The sequence below is a fragment of the Saimiri boliviensis genome, chromosome 7, assembly GCF_048565385.1.
Source record: "Saimiri boliviensis isolate mSaiBol1 chromosome 7, mSaiBol1.pri, whole genome shotgun sequence".
Classification (NCBI taxonomy): Eukaryota; Metazoa; Chordata; class Mammalia; order Primates; family Cebidae; genus Saimiri; species Saimiri boliviensis.
In genome coordinates this window covers 50,995,839-51,020,851 of record NC_133455.1, presented here as the reverse complement: position 1 = coordinate 51,020,851, position 25,013 = coordinate 50,995,839, and the positions used below count along the sequence as shown (strand labels likewise).

The 25,013-nt window shown below is 32.7% G+C and overlaps 1 protein-coding gene across 16 annotated transcripts in view; it reads right to left on the bottom strand.

Moving 5' to 3' along the window:
* Positions 1 to 25,013, bottom strand: part of PPFIA2 (PTPRF interacting protein alpha 2) — a 500,797-nt gene that overhangs the window by 176,791 nt on the left and 298,993 nt on the right. For 14 of the 16 annotated variants that reach the window (XM_074402490.1, XM_003927840.4, XM_010338464.3 and 11 more), the window contains 3 exons: positions 24,893 to 24,994; positions 11,996 to 12,160; positions 6,161 to 6,235 (listed from right to left, as the gene is read on the bottom strand). In XM_074402490.1, the coding sequence (XP_074258591.1) occupies positions 6,161 to 6,235; positions 11,996 to 12,160; positions 24,893 to 24,994 (342 nt within the window). The remainder of the gene's footprint in view (positions 1 to 6,160; positions 6,236 to 11,995; positions 12,161 to 24,892; positions 24,995 to 25,013) is intronic. The other 2 variants (XM_074402492.1, XM_074402498.1) reach the window with 1 other exon arrangement.

Below are 25,013 nucleotides of genomic sequence, written 5' to 3'. Positions count from 1 at the left end.
TGATACATATGGTCATCATATTGCTGTTTATTGAGCATACCGAATGTTGTTCAAACAGTTCAATTAAGAGAGCAGTCAAGGAACAACATGAAAACACTAGTCAGAATGAAGTGTATATAATGCAATTTGACAAACATATATCGAGTAAGAGGTTCATATCACTGTTACTGAGTGAAATAAATATAAAGAAGAAAGATGAAGTCTATCTTCTCAGCAAACTAACGAGCTAGGCTTACACAAGTATATAATTATCCCTAATACTTGAACAGTTGTAATAGGTTCTGAAGCAATGAGCTTTAGCGATTTAAATTAAGAAGCCTATTGGCAGTGCCGGGTGCGGTGGCTCAAGCCTGTAATCCCAGCACTTTGGGAGGCCGAGGCGGGTGGATCATAAGGTCAACAGATCAAGACCATCCTGGTCAACATGGTGAAACCCCGTCTCTACTAAAAATACTAAAAATTAGCTGGGCATGGTGGTGCGTGCCTGTAGTCCCAGCTACTCAGGAGGCTGAGGCAGGAGAATTGCTTGAACCCAGGAGGCGGAGGTCGCGGTGAGCCGAGATCATGCCATTGCACTCCAGCCTGGGTAACAAGAGTAAAACGCCATCTCAAAAAAAAAAAAAAAAAAAAAAAAAAAAAAAAAAAAAAAAAAAAGAAGCCTATTGGCAAAGAATTATAAAATATTTCACTAAAGAGGTAACATCTGAGATTGAGCTTACATGAGGAAATATGTTTTCAATGAGTGAATTGGAGTTGTGGAGATACTCTAGAAAAGACTTTAGCATAAGTAAGATTTAGAGTCATAAAAAATGTTGGCTTCTTTAAAAAAACAATACACTCCATGATTTAACAAGGCCTTAGAATGACTCAGGCAGAACAGTAGGGGTAGTGGAAGTTAAAGCAGAATCTGTAGGTTAGGAATACTAAAGAAATTGTTGATGGCATGATTACAAGTCTATGTAACATATATCACTATATTGCTAACATATGTTCATATGGCATATTACATTATTATATTACAAATGTATTAATATGGCATATTAATATATTACATTAAGGTATATATTACATTATATATAGTATATAATATTACATTATATTATATGATATTGCATTATATACTATATTAATATATGCCATATTACAATGCATTAATATGGCATATATTAATATATTAATATATTATATTGTATATATTATAATGTATTTATATATACAATATATCTGTATATATATATCTGTATATATTACAGATGATAACATATTACAAAATAATCAATATAACTGGGACTTCACTTAGCAAGCTTAACCTTGCAGAATTATACAGCAAAAGGGATAAGCAATAAGAACAGATAAAAGCCTACTGTAGTATTTCAGGTAAGAATGCATAAGGATCAGAACTATTGCAATTTTAATACAAATGAATAATGATGAGAGTAAACAGATATGGGGAACAACCTGAGAGCAGAGTTAAGACAAATTCAAAGATAACCACATTTTCAAGTTGGAGGGAATAGAAGTACATTAGGAGAAATAACTTCTGTGGTCTTATGTGTAAAATAATAGTAGTATGTACCTGCCAGCATTAGTGTACTGACTTGTATGTATTTAGCAATTACCGAGGGATCATTACTATTAAGTGATCCATAAAATGATCTAGTATTAATATCATTATGGAGAATAAAATCTGACTCAAACAATTTTATTGTTTTGTTTATAAGACTAATGAGAAGTTAATAAAAAATTCAAACACTACAGAGAGGGAGAGGGGAGAGGGGAGAAGGAATAAGGGATAGGGGAGAGGGGAGAGAGGGGAGAGGGGAGGGGGAGAGGGGAGAGGGGAGAGGGAGAGGCAGAGGCAGAGGCAGAAGGAGACTATATGTATAATAATGATATATAGATGAGAGAATAAAGTCTATTAAAATGATACAATGAATGATAGAATAAACTGTATAGTTTTTTCAGATTCTACATATGCATATATGTGTATGTGTGACTACATCAAGATATCATTCAAAATCTAGATCTCTCCTCTTAATTCTCCTTTTTGATTTTGGGAATTGAATTAATTCAGAAAAAAATATGTTTAGACAAATTTTTATAACTAAATTTTCACTATAATTACCAGAAACTAAGGAATCAAACAGATTCTTATAATGTGGCACCCTTCCTCTTGAAGATGGCAATATGAACTCAGAAAACAAATAGATTTGAATTTCAAGGGACACTTGTAAATAAATTTTAAATTCAATTTAAAATCAGAAGCATTGCCGGGCATGGTGGCTCATGCCTGAAATCTCAGTGTTTTGGGAGGCTGAGTTGGGCGGACTATTTGACCCCTGAAATTCAAGACCAATTGAGGAAACATGGCAAAACTCCATCTCTACAAAAAATATCAAAAAAATTAGCTAGGCATGGTGGTGTACAACTATAGTCCCAGCTACTCAAAAAGCTGAGGTTTGAGGATCACCTGTGGCTGAGAGGTAGAAGTTGCAGTAAGCCTTGATTGTGCCACTGCACTCTAGCCTAGGCAACAGAGTGAGACCCTGTCTCAAAGAAAAATAAATTTGTTAAATCTGAAGCATCAAATAAAACTTTCTCCAGCTCCTTGCTCATTTAACTATATGTAAGACTTTTGCTGTGGTTCCTGATTATTTTCATCTATGTTATATAATTTTGTTTGGCTCCATAAATAAATATATGTGTGTGTGTATATATATATTTTATTTTATTTATTTATTTTTTTGAGATGGAGTCTTGCTCTGTTGCCAGGATGGAGTGAAGTAGTGCAATCCTGGATCACTGCAATCTCTGCCTCCTGGTTTCAAGCCATTCTACTCTACTGCCTCAGCCTCCCGAGTAGCTGGGACTACAGGTGCATGCTACAACATTGAGATAATTTTTGTATTTTTAGTAGAAATGGGGTTTCATGATGTAGACCAGAATAATCTCAAACTGCTGACCCTGTGATCTGCCTGCCTTGGCCTTCTAAATTTTGGGATTAAAGGTGTGAGCCACCAAATCTGGCCAAGATTTTTTTTAAACTTTCTTTTTCATGAAAATCTGCTCTTTGTTTTTAAAACTACCTCCAACATTCAAAAGTCACCTAATTCATATTCCTAAAGATGCTAATAGTATGAATTTTTCTAAACGTATTTTATTAGGTTTATAAATATATCTTGTTATCATCAATATGTGATGCTTTACTTAATAGTGATTTCTTTTTTTTTTTTTTTTTTTTTTTTGAGACGGAGTTTCACTCTTGTTACCCAGGCTGGAGTGCAATGGCGCGATCTCGGCTCACTGCAACCTCCGCCTCCTGGGTTCAGGCAATTCTCCTGCCTCAACCTGAGTAGCTGGGATTACAGGCATGTGCCACCATGCCCAGCTAATGTTTTGTATTTTTAGTAGAGACGGGGTTTCACCATGTTGACCAGGATGGTCTCGATCTCTTGACCTTGTGATCCACCCGCCTCGGCCTCCCAAAAAGTGCTGGGATTACAGGCTTGAGCCACCGCACCCGGCGTGATTTCTTATACCAATTGCTGATACTATAGAGAATCAAGAACTCAATCAGTCCCTTCTGATTTTTTTTCAAATTTCATTTTGAAATATCAATTTTATTAAAAAGTTAAAGTTGACTTTTTTCCTAATTGCTCTCTTAAAAGAATCACTAATATTTATAAACAATATATTATTAGAAAATTAAATTTCCTTTATCGCTGGACTTGTGATTTTCTAAACAAGAATTCAAGTTAAACCACAAGGACATTAGTTAAAATCAACGGCAAAATTGAAAGATATGAAAATTAATAATGAGCACAATAATTACTAACAGGCATGATTTTTACTTATGCAAGTGATTCTTCTTTGTACAGATGATTTTAAACAAAACAAGATGCATTCAGAAAACTCTGTCATAGATATACAGGAATGTTAAGGAGTCAAAACTTATTTTTAATCTATGTAAAATCAATCAAATGTACCATACTGTGTATGAGAGAGTATAATAATACAATAATACTTGAAGGATAAAACTATATTCCAGGAAAGTCATAAATCTTTCCTTTACTTTTCTTCTCAAGTGCTGCTGTTTGGTTTTATGCATAATTGAAGTAACTACTTAGTTGCTAGGTCTGGAGCAAATCTTCAGAGCTTCACTTGAATTTATGGGACACTTATTTCAGCTTACTTTAGCCTACTGGTCTTATCATACCTTTTTTATGACAAATAGAAATTCTATCACTGTCATATTAAGTCATGCTTTTATATTAGTAGCCACCAAATTTTTTGTTTGCCCTTATCAATAAAATATTTTGAGAAATGCATGCAAAATAAATGTATATTTTATCACAAATAAAAATCCCAATTAACATTAATAAAATATAAAATGAATACACATTTAACTTTCCTTTTTTTCTGATAGTTTCAGGAACAAATACATTCCATCCCACAGATAATTAATCCACTCTATCCCTTTAAAAGACTGAGTTATCATTGTCATTACCTATTATTCTAGAAGTTCTTTCCTTGTATGATGATTGGGAGGTATCGATCTCCTATTTGTTTTTTTTTTTCTAAACCATCCTGTTTACTAAGCTGAATCTGGTCATCAAAAAGCTTTTTTTTCCATTTTAAAAATGGTTATTTTACCATTAACGCTTTCAACACTGCTAGCCTTTAATTAACATAGAATTTACTATCCTTCTAGCTGAAAGTCCTTATTTCTAAAGTTTAAATTGTTATGATTGGAACAAACAAAAGCATATGTACACTCATTTAATTAACCTAGCTTATTTTAAAGAACAAAGGAGTTTTACCGACAAGATTTATTGAGTGGTTTGAAAATGTGTATTTATCTGTATGCATAATGTATATGTAAACATTATCTTGTAAATCCCTTTATAAGACATATCATCACTGATATTAGCCTCTCACACCTTTTTATAAATCTATTTATGTATTTTTAATTAATCCATAATAGATGTACATACTTTGGGGGGTACTTGTGATAATTTGATACATTCATATAATGTTAAATATCAAATCAGGGTATTTGGAGTATCTACCACATTAACTATTTATCTTTACTTTTTGCTAGGAACATTTAAATTACTGTCTTCTAGCTATTTTGAAAAGTACATTAGATCAATGTTAACTATAATCAACCTACTGATCTATTGAACACTAGGTCATATTTCTTCTATCTAACTGAAAATACGTACCCATTGATCAGCCCTCTTCATTTTTCCCTCCCCTCTACCCTTGGTTATTTAAGAGTAGGAAGATTTTGCTAAATTATTTTAGTATGTCCAATACTAGCAATACCAATACTATATGACTGAAATAAACTTCTAGGAAAAAAGTAACCTTATGAATATCAGAGAAAAGAAGAGATGAGACTATTTTAGTGGCTGACACAGGTTAAATTTGTTTCTCTCTCTCTCTCTCTCCCTCTTTATATATATATATATATATATATATATATATATATATATATATATTTACATATATGTATGTATATGTAAATACACATATATATATATACACATTTATATACATATAAACACATTTATTTAATATGTATGACTGATTATCCAAGATAATTTGTGTACTGAAACATAAGAGAAGCAAAATCTTCTGAAGAGAAAATAACTCTTTAAATCTTAAAAAAGATGATTGAAAATACTTTTTATGGAGCTGTGAGTGGATTCAAATGATGTCACTAAATATGGGTGCAGTGCTTTTAGAAGACAAGAATAGGCAGGACCTGAGGGGAAGTATATCTCTCCAAGGAGTTAACTTTTATTTGCAGCATTTTCTAAGTTTAACAGTTATTTGATATGTGTTCCAGTTTTGGATCTGTGTTTTCCTTCCTGAAAGGACTGACGTTCTGCCTGCAGTCTTTCTAAATCTTCATCTCTCTAGCTCACATGTCACTAGCTCTTGGTAATTTTCCTTTGGTCTAGTAGTGACACATATAAATAACCAAAAATCAGAAAACAAGACTCTGGCAACTAATTTCAACAAGCCTTGTTCAATGGCATAGACAGAATGTAATTTATTTTTCGTGACAGTTTTAATAAAAGTGACGTGAAACACAAGGGATGTAATGTGAGCAATATTGCACCTCAAAAGAGGAGAAAGTGTGGCATGTTACCTCCTGATTAGCAGCAGCTAGTTCTTCTTCCAGTGCAGAGACTCTTTCTAAAGAAACCCTCAGTCGCTCCCTTACCTAGAAGAAAAATCAAATATGTGCAGTAATGTACATCCCATCCATATTAAACTGTGCTAAACCCATCATTAACATCATCAGAGACAGTCAATTTGGCAAATTATTAAGGTATTTATATCCCTAAGTGCTCAGAATACTAAACCTGGCAGAAATACAATGAATACATTGTCACCTCGTATTGTCCCTGCATCAAGGGATTTCCTTGTAAGCAAATCCTTTTGGTGGTTCCCTGATAGAGCTTCAGATGGGGTTGGAGATTGACTTGTCTTGTTCTGAATTCTGATTCATAGTAAGTGGAGACAAAGTTCAAAAGTATATTATGAATTCATCTGAAAAACAGTCACTGATTAAGCATGACAAATAGAGAAAACAATACCCCACCTTTTTCTCTATTTCTATAAAATAAGTGAATTTTCATTTGGCACTTAGTATCTAACTTCAAAAATCCTTCACCTAAAGGAAAGGCCTTTTAGAACCTGAAAAATGTTCATTGCTCCTATGCTTTGTATTAATTAGAGGTCTACTTTGTTTTTGAGGAATTGTAAAGTACTTGAGTGTTGTGGAACTTTCAATGAGCTTCCAGATACCAAAGGTTACACCATTGTATTTTATAAGAACTAAAATTTCTGTATAGTTTGGTTTGAAGTTATATAATTTATACATGTTTCTTACTTAACTGAAAAAAAAATGTTTCTTTGATTCTTGATTCCTTATGATTTCTAAAATTGTTTTCATTATTGTATGTTTAGATCTATAAATATGTCCTTTTATGTATATTTCACAAGTAAACATTTCAGAGAAAGAAATATTGCTGAATTAAAATGAATGACTACAGTAGTTCAATTTTCCTTAGAAAATCAACAAACTTTATAAGTTTAACTTAAGATGACATTCATGGTGGAATTTTGATTATTTATAAATTAATATAGGTTTTTCATGTGAATGCTACAGTGTTTGTGCAGTTAATATGTGTTTTAATACATAATTATATTCCTATAAGCTTTCATTTTTTAATTTACTGACAGTATATTTTAATATATGGTATTTTTCTCCTCTAGTAAGATTTAACAGGGAACATGAAAACTCAGATGCATAAAAACATTTAAGTTGGAATTATAACATTATTTTTCTAGTTAGCAAACAAACAAAAAGTCAGTAATGTCCTATTAACCTAGAATCTAATTAAGATTTTTAAAAATCTAAATCATATTTCAGCATTGCATTACAATAACACATATATTCAGATGAATGAATGCATTTAAGTCATGAAATAGACCTTGAATCAGCAATAAAAATGTCCAAGTGGGAATTTTAATATTAATTATATTTTGTTATATTCAATTTCTCTAAAAATAGTAATACACACATAAAGGACATTCGATGTCTAAAACAGTTGCACAGGATCTTTCATAATATTGAGCTAGAGATTAACTGCCAAGTATTATTTCTGTTAGACAAATATCCAATTGTTAACAAAATACATGTAATTAATGCCAATTAATAACCAAACACTAGTTACATAGCAGGAAATCTTTGATCATTTGGAGAATACTTTTTTATGAATTTTCAATATACACAAAAGTAGTAAATATCCCAAAGTCATGAAAATGAGTAGGATAGCTGACGTGTGGAATGCATATATCAAAAAAGGTTTCAGCAGATGTGTGATGTTTAACAGGATTCCCATATTCTAAAATATCAACTGTAAAATACGAGTATTTTGAAGACAGCCTAGTAAACTTGGCTAATGAGAACAGCAATATGAAGCAATCTAAATATATTAATAATCTTGCCATACACAACATTGATAAAATCACAATTCAACTACTGTAGACAGAGGAAGTTACCGTATTTTAAAATACTGACATATTAAAACCTTTCTACAAGAGTCATTCACATCATATAAGAAATAGTTGAATCTAGGCTATATGATAGGTTCAAGTATCTTTCTGACTTTCTTTTGCTAAACTGAAACTCTTAAGACAGTTCCAAACGGTTTTCTACTTACTACGAGTTAAGCATTTATATTCTCATTATAGTGAGTTTTTAAGGAATAAAGATTAACACGTTTATCAAACAATATGAAAATAAAAGAATCATCCCTCAATACATTTAGATTAGTGGTTTACAAATTGAGATTATGTTGTCAACAAAGTAATAAATCTAAAACAGTTTTACAAGAATATTTTAAAAATCTGACTATATTTTGAGTTATGTTATAAATTCAAAAATTGATGCTGTAAATACCAATACAGGGCTTTTATATAAAACTCATATTTATATGAGTATGAACTATTCTCTGTGTCTTTAATTTTGGGGTAATACTCAGGAAAATAAAATATGTTAAATCTTGTCTTGTACTTGTCTCTGCAAAACTTAGTAAGGAAAAATTGTTGGTGGGGTGAGTTTTCTTTCCAGGGTATAAAGAGTCCTAACATTTTACTTTGTCTGTTTGGCTTGAATTGCATTAAAAGAAAAAAATAATGGCTTCTCTGAAAGTCTTTCTGGTTTTCTCTCTGCTTGGAATATCACACTGGCAGAATGCCACAATTTATTTTTCTTGATGGATTTTATGTTCTTGTGAAGCTATCTAGAAATGATTGATAAGCCATAAATAGTTTCATTTTTTCCTAAATATTGGTACACAGTTGAGAGCTTTAGCTCTATATATAATTTTTCTGATTTTTAAAATGATTGAACCACTTTCAATTAATCTATTGTCTTTCTAGTCCTCAAGTTAAAACCTATTATTTACAGACCTATAGTGCAACTCTATTATTATTTATATGCAACTATTTTTTTATTTCTAATTTCATTCATTACATCAATTTTTGTTTTGCCCCCAAAAGCTGTTTCAAAGCCATATAAATTTTATCCCTAAAGATTAAAATAAGTTTCTAAAAATGACACGTGTTCAGGATAAAGAGACCTTGATGGAAGAAATACACATTCCAAACTGAAATTAATATATGGCAGGATTACATTTCAGGAATTATCACTCCCATGACAGAAAATATTTTTGAGGAAATCTCCTCAGACCCGAAGCTCTAATTCATTTTTCATACTGTGATATTTGATAATGAAAAAATATATGGAAGCCATATATATTAAATTTGTTTTGGTTTACATTTCCTATACATGTCCAATATGTTTTTTTTAAATAGTCAATGATTTCCGAGTAATTGAAAAACACAAGTATATGTCTCATGTTTTCCAACCCATGGAATTGGTGAACACATTATAGAATGATTTCAAAATTACTGTTGGTTTTAGCTAATTATGAATATTCTACCCTACAATTCAGTGGATATATAAATAAGTGGACATTAATAATTACAATTATGAATCACTGCAACTATCTACAGCTATACTCAATCCTTGTAAAGCTTATTTAGTTCTGCATATATACTAATCCTTCTAGACAAAGTTGTTTGTTTTTTGTCCTCAAGGCATGGTTAATTATATCTTTTACTGACTTTCCAGATATTTGTATTTACTTGTTTATATGCTTATATTCGCATCCCTCCTCAAGCCTGTGAGAAGCTGTGAGTTATTCTTAGGGATATTGTCTTTGAAGGCACTTAGACACACATTAGTCCCTTGATAACTAAATGAAATGCTATTTTAATGAAGCATCTGATCAAGAGTAATACCAAATCTTAACTTGGTTTGAAAGTTTTATCAAATACTGATATTTATTCCTGTTAATAATAATATTCACAAATATTCACTGAGGATTTGCCATATGCTCAGCACTGGCTGAAAGATTTGCATATCAGATCATATCTAATCCTCATGACAACTCTGAGTTCAGTACTACTATTATCGTAGTTCAAGACAAAATGCTTTGAGTCACTTGTCCAGATCGTCTGACTCCAGAGCTCCAACTCATAACATTTCTTCTTTAGGCCACTGAGAATCACTAGCTGATAATCACTTCAGTTGCCCCTAAACTCACCAATGTTCAGGAGACCTCTGGTGAGTTAATACATATTATTATAGTTCCTAGGGCCACATGATAGACCAACACATTTAGTTATGCTAAGCCCACTGAAGTTCTGTAAAGTAAATTATTTCTAGATTTAGTTGTACAACATTCCTTCTTAAAGGTATCCACATGATCAGGTTATTTGTCTTAAATGCTGTTTATTACTTCTATTCTGATAAAGAATCATTCTTTTGTAAAAGCATCCCTCACTTAAGTGATGCGGTAATGCATACAGGGAACATCTCAAATCATAAATTCTCTAGCACCTTCATTTAAGTCATCTAAAACTCTTAAATTTTCTCTGAATGGGTCCTTCTTTTCTTATAGCTCTGGGTTATTTTCTGTATTGGTACTGATGCTTAGAATATCCTTCTCTGCTTAAAAAACCCTTAATCATTCTTTCTTACCTGGATCAAATGTTGACCTCTCTTGAAGACATCTTTGTCTTTGTCATTACTCACACAGTCACAACTTTTTCTGTGACTACATATTGTGGTGTAAATACTTTTTTAAGAATTGTTTTTCATTGATATGTGAATTCCTAGCACTGACTCTGAACTTCTCAGTCATAATAAGAATATCTCATTTATCTTTGTGTGTCAAACTTCTGCCAAGGAGTCTGATACATACTAAAAATTCTATACATATAAACTCTTGCAAATTCTTAGCAATGTGCTTTTATAAAAAGAGAGAAAATATAATATGAAACTAAATATTGAATACTAAATATTTGATGTCATATTTAGCAAGAATGTTTATATAATATTCATTTTTGTTTTATTCAAAATAATTTTTATACTAGTTGCCTCTCATTGCTAAAATAAAAATGAGATACAATTTCTTAATACTCTAGAAGACAGAATTATAGTTATCCTCATGTACACACTCCACATAATCCCGTTCTCAGAACATCTGAAAGACCAATGATAAAAATATAAATGTAGATAAATATAAAACAGAACAAAAATGTCTGCATGCTTAAAAACTAGATGTAACTGCGAAATAATCCCTAGTTTGGATTTTAATGCTCAGAACTTGTCAGATACTTTACAATGAAGTGTCCCAATTTCCACTCTAACTCCTAAAGCTTTATTAATTTTTAAAAGTTAAGTCCTTGAAATTTCACAAAATTGAAATCATGTCATAAGGCTTCCTAATCTCAAAAGGATATTATCATCAAATTGGTTTATATATGTCAGTATAACTTATTTGAGTAACAGCTAAGAGAAGCTTACAGCTACTTTTAAAAATATCTAAACAGATTTTTCTACTAATATCTTATGATGTTACATGCAGAGACTCTTCAAATGAATATTTAAAACTAAGATATTAGAGACATTAGAAAATCAGATGCTCCTAAAATAAATGTCTAAAAGTTAAAGAACATCCAATTTATATTTCAAAATAGATATAATTTTCACTTAGTAGTCTCTTATTTTGGAATGTATAAAGAATGAGCAGGGTTTGAAAGACAGAAAGAGAGAGGATTCAACATTTCAAATGCCATCTGAACTAGGGCTATAATGTACCATAATAGAAGTCTAATTCTGATAAGCCATAGATTCAGTGGTTTACATAAAGAAGAAGGTTATGAATATTACCAAAATACACACAGTAATCCATTTCACTTTTTAAAATGATTTTTCATATAACTCAAATGTATGCCTCAACTGACTGACTTTAAGAGTCAGGTGAGTCAATGGATAAAGAGAAAGAGCTTGATGCTAATGACAAAAGTGCAGTTAAGTTTGAATCTGTTATCCGTACTATACCTTTTCATCCAAGGCCTTGTGGTGCTCAAACAAAGATTTCAGTGCCTTGAGAACTTCCACTTCACTGGATACTCCTGAGGGAGACTGGGCTTGCCGTTTTACCACCGTCATTCTTAGTGACCTTTCATGTCGTGACACAAGGCACTCCAAATGCTCCAGTAATAGCTATTGGGTTTAACAGAAATTGCAATTAGTCTTATGAATACAAGTCACTAATACCTACAAAATGATTTCCCCCTTAAAACGTTACAGGCTTCCATAGTATCTAATATTAGCTGCAGGTTACGCTACAAGTGGCAACAAATAGGCACAAACCTGTTTAAAACAGGGTTTATAAAATACGTTAAACATAAATTGTATTCGATCTTATAACACATTACTGAATTTAAAAATGTAATGCAAATGTTATGCAGTCCCCTAGAAAATTTAATAATTTCAGTATGGATTCAGTAGAAATAGTACACTTGACAAAATAGGTACGATAATGATGAAAGAACATTGCTTGATGCATCATGATCTTTTTAGAGGATGACAGTAAAAGTCAAAATTTATTTCATTTACATTTGGCCATTAAAATTATTTGAATTGAATAAAATAAGCATAATCATTATAATGTCATTTTAACTTAAATAATCACATGGTTTTATTCACAATTATTCTTTATAAAAAATATATGCAAGCAATTAGAACACAGTAACTGAGATTCTCAATTGTCAGTTCAGGAAAGAAATTTAAGGATACAGTTTTAAGTTGTCTATATTTGAATCTATGTTTTCCCCAGAGTAGCCTCTGGGGCCATGACAGAGGTCGAGTGAAAGTTCCTGAATAGTTTTCAGGCCGTTTCAGTCTCTACACTCAGCATTTGCCAGAGAATTTCTGCTTTTTAATGTTTTGTGAATTAGAGTTTCATATTTGTTTTCATTTCAAAAGAAGTTTTACTGGTAAAAACAAAAATATATGAGAAGAAAAACTGTTGGGTTATTATTAGTTGTTATAATTTTACTAGTGAAGAACCACATACAACTGGTAAGAATTATAGGAAAGTTCTTCAGAAGAATAGTGAAAAACATAGGCTAACAAGTGGTGTCTACTTAGGCCAAAAAAAAAAAAAAAAAAAAAAAAAGAAGAAGAAGAAGAAGAAGAAGAAAAGAAAGAAAAAAGTAGAAATTATCCAAACAAAAGATTTAAAAGCAGATATAAGACACTGGAGGTAGAAAAGGTAAAGAAAACAACTTTTTTTTTTTTCAATATTTTTTTCTAAAAGTTTAATAAAAACTAAAAGTTTAAAATTTTGGTTTTCACTATACTGGTGTTAGATTCAGTGTCACACATTAGTATCACTTTTTTTTGGTTGGTTTCTTTACATTTGCTGTCACTAATTATATCTCGAAGTGTCAGAAAACTCTGCCATTATTGTGCACAAAGAACACCCTTATCTGAGACACTAAACATGCATAAATCAATAGGTAAGAGGCATAGTTAAGGGTCAAAATAATATTACTTGTTTTTCAGTATGAAAATGACCTGATATTTTCAAGGGGCCTTTTAAAATTTATCCGTCTCTGATTATATGATGGTATTCTATTCTCTTGAATTCTATAGATACATGTGTCCATTGCTTAAATCCAAGCTCTTTGACATAGGTTATGGAGATCTCCATGATCTCCAATTTTTCCAGTGTCATCTGATGTCAGTTTTCCCTAGCAAACTATGTTCCTGCCTTCCTGGCCTGCTTTTAGGTCCTCAGTATGTCAAGCCTTTGCTTATGCTGTATCCTCTGCCTAAAGTACTCCTTCTTTGGTTCCTCATTTAACCAGCTCTTTCTCATTCGTTAAGTCTCAGCTTAAACATCATCTCTCAACAATGCATTTGCTCACTACTATCTTAAGTAAGTTTCTCCTTTTCTCCACTTCCACACGTCTCTATTTCAATCCCTTACTAATTTTTTTTTCAGAATATTTCATGATGTACCATTTACAGAAATTGTTCTACTAAATTTCATTCTATTTTTCCATTGCAATAAAAGCTCCATGAGAGTTGGCACAGTGTCTGCCTCAATTCTCTTGATCCTTTCTTTATGTGGCTGTTAGCTCAATTCCCAACATCTATAGGTATGCAATTAATATTTGTTGAATGAATTGAAATATTAATAAATGAGTTAAATTTCCCTATCTCATATAGTTTTATATGACTCATACAGGCTTGGCTTATATAAAAGCTAAGCCTGTGGCCATGGTTAATTGGCATTATTTCCTAAAAGCTCAGGCTGATTAACATTATTATGTCCATCTATCCTTCAATCTGATGACATAAATAATGAAGCAAGCTTTATAATACAATGAAAACTGTTTTTTTCCTAATTGTAAATTATAAGGATCTTACTTAATATATTAATTCAATAAACATATCATCTAATATTGCACATCTGTGTGTAATATTATATATAGTAATATCAATTAGTAATATCAATATAGTAATATCAATATTAGATATATAGTAATATCAATATTACTGTGCAATATTTAGAAATATAAAATGCCCACCCTCTAGGAAAAGAAACACAACAATGAAGCTATAAAGGACATCTGCCACTAGAGACCAACCAAATCTTTTGATCACACTCTTCACATTTGGCAAGTCAAACTTTTAACTGTCAACATGCCCTCATTGTCTCTTTAACCAGCTTAAAGTTAATAATTCAGTATTTGTAAGCATTTTCTTTCATGATCCCTAAATTTCTAGATTCTGATCACTTGCCTCTACATCCACTGCTAACATTTGGGTCAAGGCCTACAGTCTCCCCTTGAATTATTATGATAGCTCCTTAACTGGTCCTCCGGCTTTCAGTCTTTCATCTTCTGGCTATTCTCAAAACACATTTAAGTTAAAATTTGAGTTAAGTCATTTACACCTCTGCTTAAATTTTTAATGTCTTTTATTGGGCTCAAGTGAAAGCCAAAGTCCTTAATACTTCCCAAAGGGATCTAAATATTCTGAACTCATCTATTTTTCTTCTTGCTCATTGCAGTATAGCTACATTGGCTTGGCTACCTTGCAGTTTTTTGTGTTTAGTTTTGTTAGTTTTGCTTTTAACACATTAAACATCCATGTCCCCACAACAGGGGCTTCGTACTTCTAATTTTCTCTACGTAAAACATTCTCTTTCAGATATCTGCATGATTCTCACTCCACTATCTCTTCCATGTTTTAACTCAAATGCCACTTTTCAATGAGGCTTTCCCTGGCTACCTACAACACTGGATATCTCCTTCCTTGCTTTGTTTGTTCTTCTTAGCATTTGTCCCTATCTAATGTCATATTTATTAATGTTATTTATCTGGCTTACTATCTTTCAAAATTTAATGTAAGGTCAGTAAGGAAATAAAACTTTTTATTTGTTTTGTTCATGGCTGTATCTTTAGTGCCTATAAGATTGGCACATGGTAGATGCTCATGTATGTTTACTAAATGTATAAATAAGTACTGATTAAAGCAATAGTTTGCATCTTTACAGGCAAAATTCTTCAGAGAAATGGATATCTGGGATACTTGACCTGAACAGGTTTGACAGAACCAAAGGTTAAATTAACATAAAAGAAGGGAGATTGTCTTCCCTGGTACATGGGGATGAGATAGTTACATAAATAATCACCTGATCTATCTGGAAATGGGGTGTCAATGTAAGGCAGACCCCTAAGAACTATAAAATTGACATTTGGCAAGATTCAGAGGTGTCTGAGTTACTCTGATACTCTCAATCCCAATGAGTCTTCCTGCTTCTGTGATGAATCCAGTTCTATTTGTCTTAATGGCCATGTTATGACTTTACTTAAAGCAGTTGTCTTATAAGAAGAAACCTCTGCACTTCATGTCCTACCACAAACACCTCCTTCTGCCTCCAGATTTCTAAAATATTAAGAGGTAAATAACAAAGTCTAACCTAAAAAAAGAGAAGGCTTTCACATCAATAGACCTGTATGTTTTTGCTAATTTTAATTTCAGAAATCTAAAAATATATGTAGATGCTGATATTACTGAAACAGAAGAGGGGAACAGCATTTTTGATCTGGTTAAATTAATCAATATGAGTATATTTCTCAAATAATCTGAATTTAACTTTGATGTCAAATACCAGAAAGTGGTTATAATTGTTTCCTTCATGGGTTAATGAAAATATAAACTCAGTAGTGGCCTAAAACAAGTGAATACAGGCTAGAAATTCATTGGGTAGAAGGAAACTGATGATTTTGGAGTTAAAAATGGCAAATTTAGCTCACTCCCTTGCTGTTTCCTTTGAGATGACCAAAGTGACACTATCTTCACTAAGGCACTGGGAAACAGATTGGAAAGAAGACAACACAGGACCTACACAATTGCCAGAACAGAGATTCTTTACAGATAAAAAATAAAAATTGAGAGATGCTAGTCCTTAAAGGAACCCTTTGATTTCTCTGGGGATGACAGAATAATGCAGTGGCGGAGACTAAGTAATAGTATTTAACCACTTAAGCTAAGGTATGTATGGTTACTGTAACAGAAAGAATGGTTTGATCTATTAGACGGGATCTTTGTGATAGCTAACTGATTCTAGGGTTGTTAATAAGACAGCAAGAATTAGGTTGTATTACTGAAATAAAAATATTAATAATAATAAAATCTGTAGACATGAAGGAATAAAATTTGACTTGAGTCACCTGGTGAACTGTCTTGGCCTTCTCCAAATCTTATACCTGAGTGAGATTTTTTAAAAGTTAAGGTGAGGTTGTATAGCACCAACATTTTTACTTTCCTGCTATTGAGAGATATGTTCCCTCCACTTAAATTTGGGTGGATTTGTGACTGTTTTGACCAACATAGTATGGCAGAAGTCACATTTTGTGATTTCTGAGCTTAGGTCCTAAAAGGCCAGGTAGCTTCCAACTGGTAGACCAGAACATTTGCCCTTAAGTCCCTGAGCTGTCATGAAAGAAGTCTGAGTTTTCCAAGACTATCATGCTGGAGAGGCATGTGTAGGTTCTCTTGTGTAAAGTTCCAACTGAGTCTGCCTGTCCTTCAGCTATTCCAACTCAGGTGCCAGACATGAGCATGAAGAATGCACTTCACAAGCGAATCTTTCTGACCCCAAATATTTCAGTTATCGCCTGCAAATGGTTTGCTAGAGCAGATGTTCTTCTGGCTTTGGGAGCTGATCATTAATTTTCAGGAGTTTTATGAGTGGGTGGTTAAGCACAATTATTATGCTTAAATTATGTAAGCTTATAACTAAATAAAAATATTTTTAAAAGATAAACATTTGCAGTGTATGAATTCCTAATTATTTTTATTACATGTCAGTATTACATATGTTCCTTGGGTTGTTTACATCTATTTTACCTAAAAGGTAGAAATACTATAAAATGGTTAAGTATTATGAATCTTTTTCCAACTCTGCATTTAGTAACATCATGTTGGTAGCTTGAAATCAACCACGGTGGAAGTATTTACATCAGAGAAATTGGCAAACCCCAGAGATCAGTGCTTTTATTTCCCTAACAAAAGAAATTGTTTACCAGAACATCATTGTCACCAGTCATCTTGGCTGAGACCCCAAATATTGCAGAGCAAAGAAGGGTCATCCATATTGTTATCTAAGTCCTTGGCCCATGAGTGTCTATAAGCATATTAAAACATTGTTTTTTGTTATTAAGTTTTAGGGTAGTTCGTTAAATCATGATAGATAATATGAAAACCTTCTCCCAAAGGATCTGTACTGTTTATCAGGGTCAATTTTGATAATAAAATATCAAAATTTCTTGAATATTACTTCTGAGCAAGGACTAATGTTTTGGTCTACACTCTATAAGAGACTTTAAGTAACCTGGTGAACGAACTGTAGATATCAGCCTGTTTCCCTTGCCACCATGTCATTTTTCTCAATGTGCATAAAGAAGTGACCGTGGTTTCAGGGTCACAGGCCTGACAAAATGGGATTCTCATGATTAAGACTGATGGAGTTACCACCATGGCTGAATGGCCCAGTGGCTAGCTGCAGCCATCTGACTTGGGCCCTATCATGATACAGTATAGCTGGAGACCAGGTATTCTCCATGAAACAAGCATATTACATCAAATCCTTTCTATTAAAGAGAAGACACCTTCTCCTCACTGTGATAAACCCCTTTATTGGATATGGATTTGCCTTTTCTAATGGCTATGCTTCTACCAGCAACACCATCTTACTGAGTTTTTGCTTACCGTCATGTTATCATACACATTACTTCAAACAAAAAAAAACCTGATTTTACAGTGAAAAGAGTAATACAGTTGATGAATGCTCCCAGGGACCTCTAATTTTATCACACTATTACATCATCTAGAAGCAGCTGATCTTATAGAATGGTTAAAAGATCCAAGACTGTTTTAATTCAAGCTTGGACACAACACATTGCTAAGTAGAAATGCTATCATCCTGGAATTAGTATATCCTCAGAACTACTGATAGAAGCAAGGTACAGTTTTTCTTGAAATAGCTATGGGTTCATATATGTAGGTCCAGAAATCAAGGCTTAGAATTGGAATTTATAATTGCCAACTAGGACCTGTGACCAGTGGAGAAAAGAGGATCATTCCTTTTTTGTTCACACACACACATGCACTCAATATATATATGCACATGTATGTGTGTATATATGATGTATGTTAATATATTATTCTCTTTTTTGTTTTCTTTACCCTTTTACCATATGCTACCCCTTAATTATCTCCGTTTTCCACCTCTCCCCCTGACTGTTTGATAGTTCCTCACAATCTGAATCCCATCTTCCTAGTATAGAATCCAAGAACCAGTTCTTGACCACGTTTACCACTAGGGGGCAGACATGTGACCGAAGATCAGTCAACCAGAACCGACCATCCTGGGAGTGGGTCTGAAGCGGGCAGACAGGAAACCTGGTAATGGCAGAGGCTGCATGTTTTCTGGGACTGGGCTTGTGAGAAAAATTTACAAAGCTAAGAAATGTGGTCCTAGAGACTGCCTGAAAGCTCAGTTTAGAGATTTATTATATGCTTTAATTAATGTCTTTATATAAACAGTCAAGGTATATACTGTTTTGTGCAATTAGGAATTCTCATCTACATGATAATAAAAACCAAATATGTTTTTATTAATATAAACAGACTCCTTAAGAGATGAACTATTTTACTATCCTCAATACAAACATTATACATAATATATACTTAATACTTGTTGAATTGGGTTAATTATAAACATAAATTATTCAGGTTGAAGAATATGGAAAAATCCGTTCTCATCTGGCATATATCTATGGCCTAATTTAAGGTTACAAATAAAGGTAAATAATTAAGAGTACAAAAAGAGAAACTTACGTAAGATACCATTAACAGTCTACTAATCACACACCTTAACTGGGAGCTATAACTGTAGCCTAATATTTAATAATTCTTACAGAAAGTGCAAATGAAATTGTCTTTGGTATGCTCAGAGGACTGTAGGGACTATGTGAATGAATGGCCATGAATCCTACACTGCAGTTTTCTTTAAATGACCACAGACTATATGTTTATATATACATACATATCATATATTCATACACACACACACACACACACACACACATCATGCATCATTGGGAATTTTTTGGACTAAGTTTTGCCTTGAAAAGCAAGATGACTAGGTAATCTAAATCCTTTATTTTACTATTATTCTGTATTTCTAAAACTATATAGCTACCTATTAGATCTTAATTAAATACAACCTTGTGAACAATTATTTCCAATTACAAATGGTACTGAAATAGAAATACATTCTGCCCTGTAGACTAATTTGGCTGCTGTAATATGGTCATATAGCATGACATTAACATCTGAAAATGAAAATCTTTAAACTGGTTGCCTTCATGCTCAGTCCACTTCCTATCTTTTACTCTCAAATATTGTTTAAAATCCCATATGCTTCTTATGTACATATTTGATTATGAAATTGAAATAGCTGTTGGGAGGGCATCTGTCTTATCCTATTTACTTTTGTATTTATCATATCCTATCATAGAACTTTCATAAATAACTATACATGCATATGCATGTACACTCATGTAGAATCTTCATCTGCTTTCAATTGCAAAAGTCTTCCTTTTCTAAATTGGACTATATATTCTACCCACTGAGGAAATATGTTTGGAGGATATTATTAACTTGTATAGGCAGAGATTTGTCAATAATAAAATATTTTTCTTTAGGAGTGATGGGTGAATAATTGTATCTCGATATCTGTTAAGATAATGCCTTTGGCTCAAAAAAAAAGTAAGAGCAGGGTAAGAAATGTTTCAGATGCAATTAAGCCTTCTTTTATGATCCATGAGATTAAGTTACAGCATTATTCATAACTAAATATTAATATTGTTTCTCAAAATCATAACTTGATATTAATAGTTTCTCAAAACCATAACTTTTTTTGAAGTCACACAGCTGTTACAATCTAAAATATTATGAATATAAAACATCCTTTGAGATCTTTAGCTATAAATACACTTGAAACAACTCTGACAATAAAAATGTTCTTTATGCTCATATTCACAGGCAATAACTATATTAAAATTCCCAGTTTTTCTTTACATTTTTACTAATTCAGGTAACTTTGTTAACATGTCTTACTGATCATTTTGAGTTGAAATAACATCAGGAATAAATTATTTTCTATAAATATAACTTTCTGTAAATACATGCTTGCCAAAGTATGGTCAGAAGAGTTTTAGGAATAACAAATTTTGTTTCCATTTTTTCTATATTTTTATCAGCATAAAAATATTAAAAGCTTGCTTGTATATTTCTATATTCACTGTAATTTTTTGAAATTTCTCTTTTTGTATATTTATATTATAATGATTTTATTTGGATATTCTTAATTACTTGAGGCAGTTGGATTTAAGAGCAACTGCAGTGAGTGATGACTGATTTTCTTTCATTCACTCATATTTTTGCAATGTCAACCAGGTAGTTTCTGCAGAGAAAACATAATACATGGCCATACATTTCAGCTTTCACATCAGAATAAAAACATAGCACATTGACTTTCCACGTGATTGATACAAAATAAATTAGGATTGAATTATAAAAATTTAAATAGGCCAGGAGCAGTGGCTCATGCCTATAATCCCAGCAGTTTGAGAGGTGAAGACGGGTGGATAGCTTGAGCCCAGGAGTTCCAGACAAAGTCAGGCAACACGGAAAAAACCATCTCTACAAAAATTAGCTGGGTATGGTGGCATATGCTTGTAGTCACAGCTACTAGGGAGGCTGAGGTGGGAGGATCACCTGAGTCCAGGGAGCTCTAGGCTGCAGTGAACCATGACTGTGCCACTGCACTCCAGCTTGAACAACAGAGTGAGAATTCAAAAAAAAAAAAAAAAAAAGAAATTTGAACAAATTCTGTTCTTCCTTAAATATAATACCTTTGCATCACATGTGAATTGTGCATGACAAAGGAATATGATTTCTTAAATACATAGTCTATGGGGTAAACTGAGAAAAAAGTAGTAGACTCCCTGGGTGTTTCATGTATAAGCCATTTATAGACCTGTGACAAGTTACTTTTTACCTTAGTTTTCTCTTGAATTAAATGGGGATGATAAGATTGCTGTGCCAATAAAGTGAGTTAAAAATGCAAAGCATTTATAAAACACTTAGATTTTAATGTTAGCTATTATGTTATCATTACCACTCCCTACCTTTATTCCACTCCCACTAGAACTTCTATTTTCTATTTTGGAAGATGGGATAATTATTCAAATATCATTATACAGAAGGACTCTTTTTGATCTATTGTTTTTGATAATATTCAAAATTAATATGAATGACCCTATTCACACATGGTTTTGTGGACTGGCTTTAGCTCAGTTCATGAACATGAATGTAAAGAGACCCACAAGTTGATCAGAACCTTGGAAATTGGAATGCTCAATTACACTTTATATTTTATTTTATGTATTTATTTATGTATTTATTTTTTGAGATGGAGTCTCCATCTGTTGCCCAGGCTGGAGTGCAGTGGCGAGATCTCTGCTCACTGCAACCTCTGCCTCCTGGATTCAAGCAATTATCCTATTTCAGCATCCCGAGTAGCTGAGATTACAGGAATGTGCCACCATGCCCAGCTATCAATTACACTTTAAATTTGCTTGCAACGTGACACTTGTTAAAATTTCTTTATATGTGAGAAAAACACTAGCTTGTTGCTTTGTCTCTATGATCAGCACACAGACGTTTATAACAAGAAGAAAAGCACAACATCTAAAAAGAGAAACAACTATACGAATCTATAAAAACGGTTTTATTTAGCAACATTTGATAAGGGATTTGGTGGGAAGAGAAATATATTTGATTTTCAGCCCTGGATATACTACTTCTGGGGAAAGGAGGAGGGTGAGAAGTAGTTATGTAACTTGACTTATTATATAATCAATATTTTGTACAAGGGAGGTTTCATAAATCTGTTTCCTTGATGTAGTCAACAACAAAATCCTCCACATCACTGCTGTAAAGAAGGTAGAAAATCATTTTCCAGCTTTATTCATATTTTCAAATTAACTATTAGGCATGCTCAAAATCAATGGCTTCAGTGTCTGTTACTTTAAAGTGTCTGTTATTTTAAAGGAACTTTGTATTTTTCACATTTTGACTCCTGAATGAGTACTTCACATGTGGCTCACCTTCCTCCCTTCATTATCTGAGACTCCTTCACAAATGCAATAGCCACAGATATTTCTGGGCCTCACAGGGATCAATATGATGAAAATTTTATGGATTCTGTCACCAAATCTCTTAGCTCTCTACAATTGGTCACAATTAGATACTCCATACTGCAGTGGTCTGACTGTTAAATTAATGTTCTCTCTAGCTGTAATAAGTCCTTTAGTAATCATGCTGATGGCCTCACAGTTAGTGCACAGGCTCTGGATTTAGACTGCTTTACCTTTCAAATTCCTTTTCTGCTATTTACTAACTTCGCGACTTCTGGCAAGTTATATGACCTTTTCTGAGCTCACTTGCCTGGTCTGTAAAGTGGAGACAAATTTATAACATCTCCAGATGAGTGCAGAAAGGAGTAAGGTGTTGGAGAAAAAAGGCTAGATAAACCTACACAACTAATAAAAGAGTGTCTGGTGCATTTTAAATGTGTGCATTAGTTATAAACCTAACCAAAGCTTTGCATTTCCCTGCATTCTGAGCTTTCTGTTCCTACTTTTACATTTGATTGTACTGTGTTACATCAAGGAATGAAATCTAAAGTACTAAAATATAGTGGAATAGGGCAGAATAAATGTCATGGTAAAAATAAATTTTAAATTTTCATAAAAACAGTGTTAAGTTAAAAAATCAGAGTAGAAATATATAGAGAAGAAGAGGGCAACAGAAAAAAATCATCTGACACCTGATAATATGATCTAAACCACCCTTGTTATGCCCTGTTTGAGACAATCCATTTGCCTAGTTCATCCAAGCATCAACAAAAAACAATTCAGTGTATGCATGCATGTGAATTCTCTTTACCATAAAATACGACCCTGATAAATAAGGATATAAATTCAGTTTGATGATATAACCACTATGCAGGCAACCCTAATCTCTCATTAAAGACCCCAGTTAGTAGAACTGTATTTTATATTGTTATCTAAGACTCAAAGTGAATAGGTCATTAGCTACACCATTTTCCGGGATTAATCTGTTATAGTTGTAACACTTAGACTATTTTTCACCAACTTAATATTTATATTGAACTTACATCCACATATAAGTGTTTTTTTCTACTTCCTTTTAGTAAACTGTACTAGATATGGGTGCTATGGTAATTTACATATTTTATAAAATTTAGTGATTTTTTTTTCTGAAAGAAAATATAGCATGTTTTATCAATTCTAAACTTTAATCTTATATGGCATGTCATGTGCTTGATGAAAACACATGGGTTTCCAAGAATAGAATCCAGCAAATTCCATGAGTTTCATGAAATCAGAATATTGCAACTGGACATCTCCTTGAAGATTTATTAAAACCTAAAGGTACTTCTCATTTAACGGGCAGAGATTTTTTTCAGTTTTTTTTTTTTTTCTTGACACTTTTCTTTTCATTTATTATTATTTTTTTGAGACAGAGTCTTACTCGGTTGCACAGGCTGTAGTACAGTGGTGCAATCTTGGATAACTGCAGACTCTGCCTCCCAGGTTCAAGCGATTCTTCTGTCCCAGCCTTCTGAGTAGCTGGGTCTGCAGGTGTGTGTCACCAAGCCTGGATGATTTTTGTATTTATAGTAGAAATGGGATTTCACCTTGTTGGCCAGGGTGGTCTCGAACTCCTGACCTCAGGTGATCTGCCTGCCTCGGCTTTCCAAAGTACTGGGATTATAGGCACGAGCCAATGCACCCAGCCTTTTATTTTTATTTATTTTTTCTTTTTTAAATAAATCTTTTGCTGGAAGGAGGTAAGGACAAAATCCAGGCCACTCTTTTGCAGCAACCCGTAATTTAAACTTCTGTTCTTCTCCAAAACTCTCCTCTTTTGCCCAGACTCTGAGAGATTACCCTACCCCCAAAACAACTTTTTGAAAGTTTGAAACTCATTATTGAAATCCAGATCTTCTTTTTAAAGTCAAATAAAGTAAAAGCCAGAAGGAATGTGAACATTTTGTAAAGCAACATAGTGATTTAGTAGCTGTGACTATAATTTAGGTTTCCTGTCTTTTTGTTTCAAGTTTTGTAGTATATCCTCCTTTACTTTAAGTAACTATGAGTTAGAATCTGTTGAAAATATTTCTAAATGCATATATTTTCTTTTTTACATGTGTATTTGATGTAATACACTAAACTAGAAGCGGAATTAATTCCAAGAAGGCTGCTTTATACTTACTCTTGTGTTGTTTCTTTCAGCTTTAAGTTCAGAGATTTCTTCTTCCTTTTCTAGAAGTTGTTCCCTGCAGGCATTTAATTCTTTTGTCAGTGCAGCAAATTCCTGGAAAAGTAATAAAAAT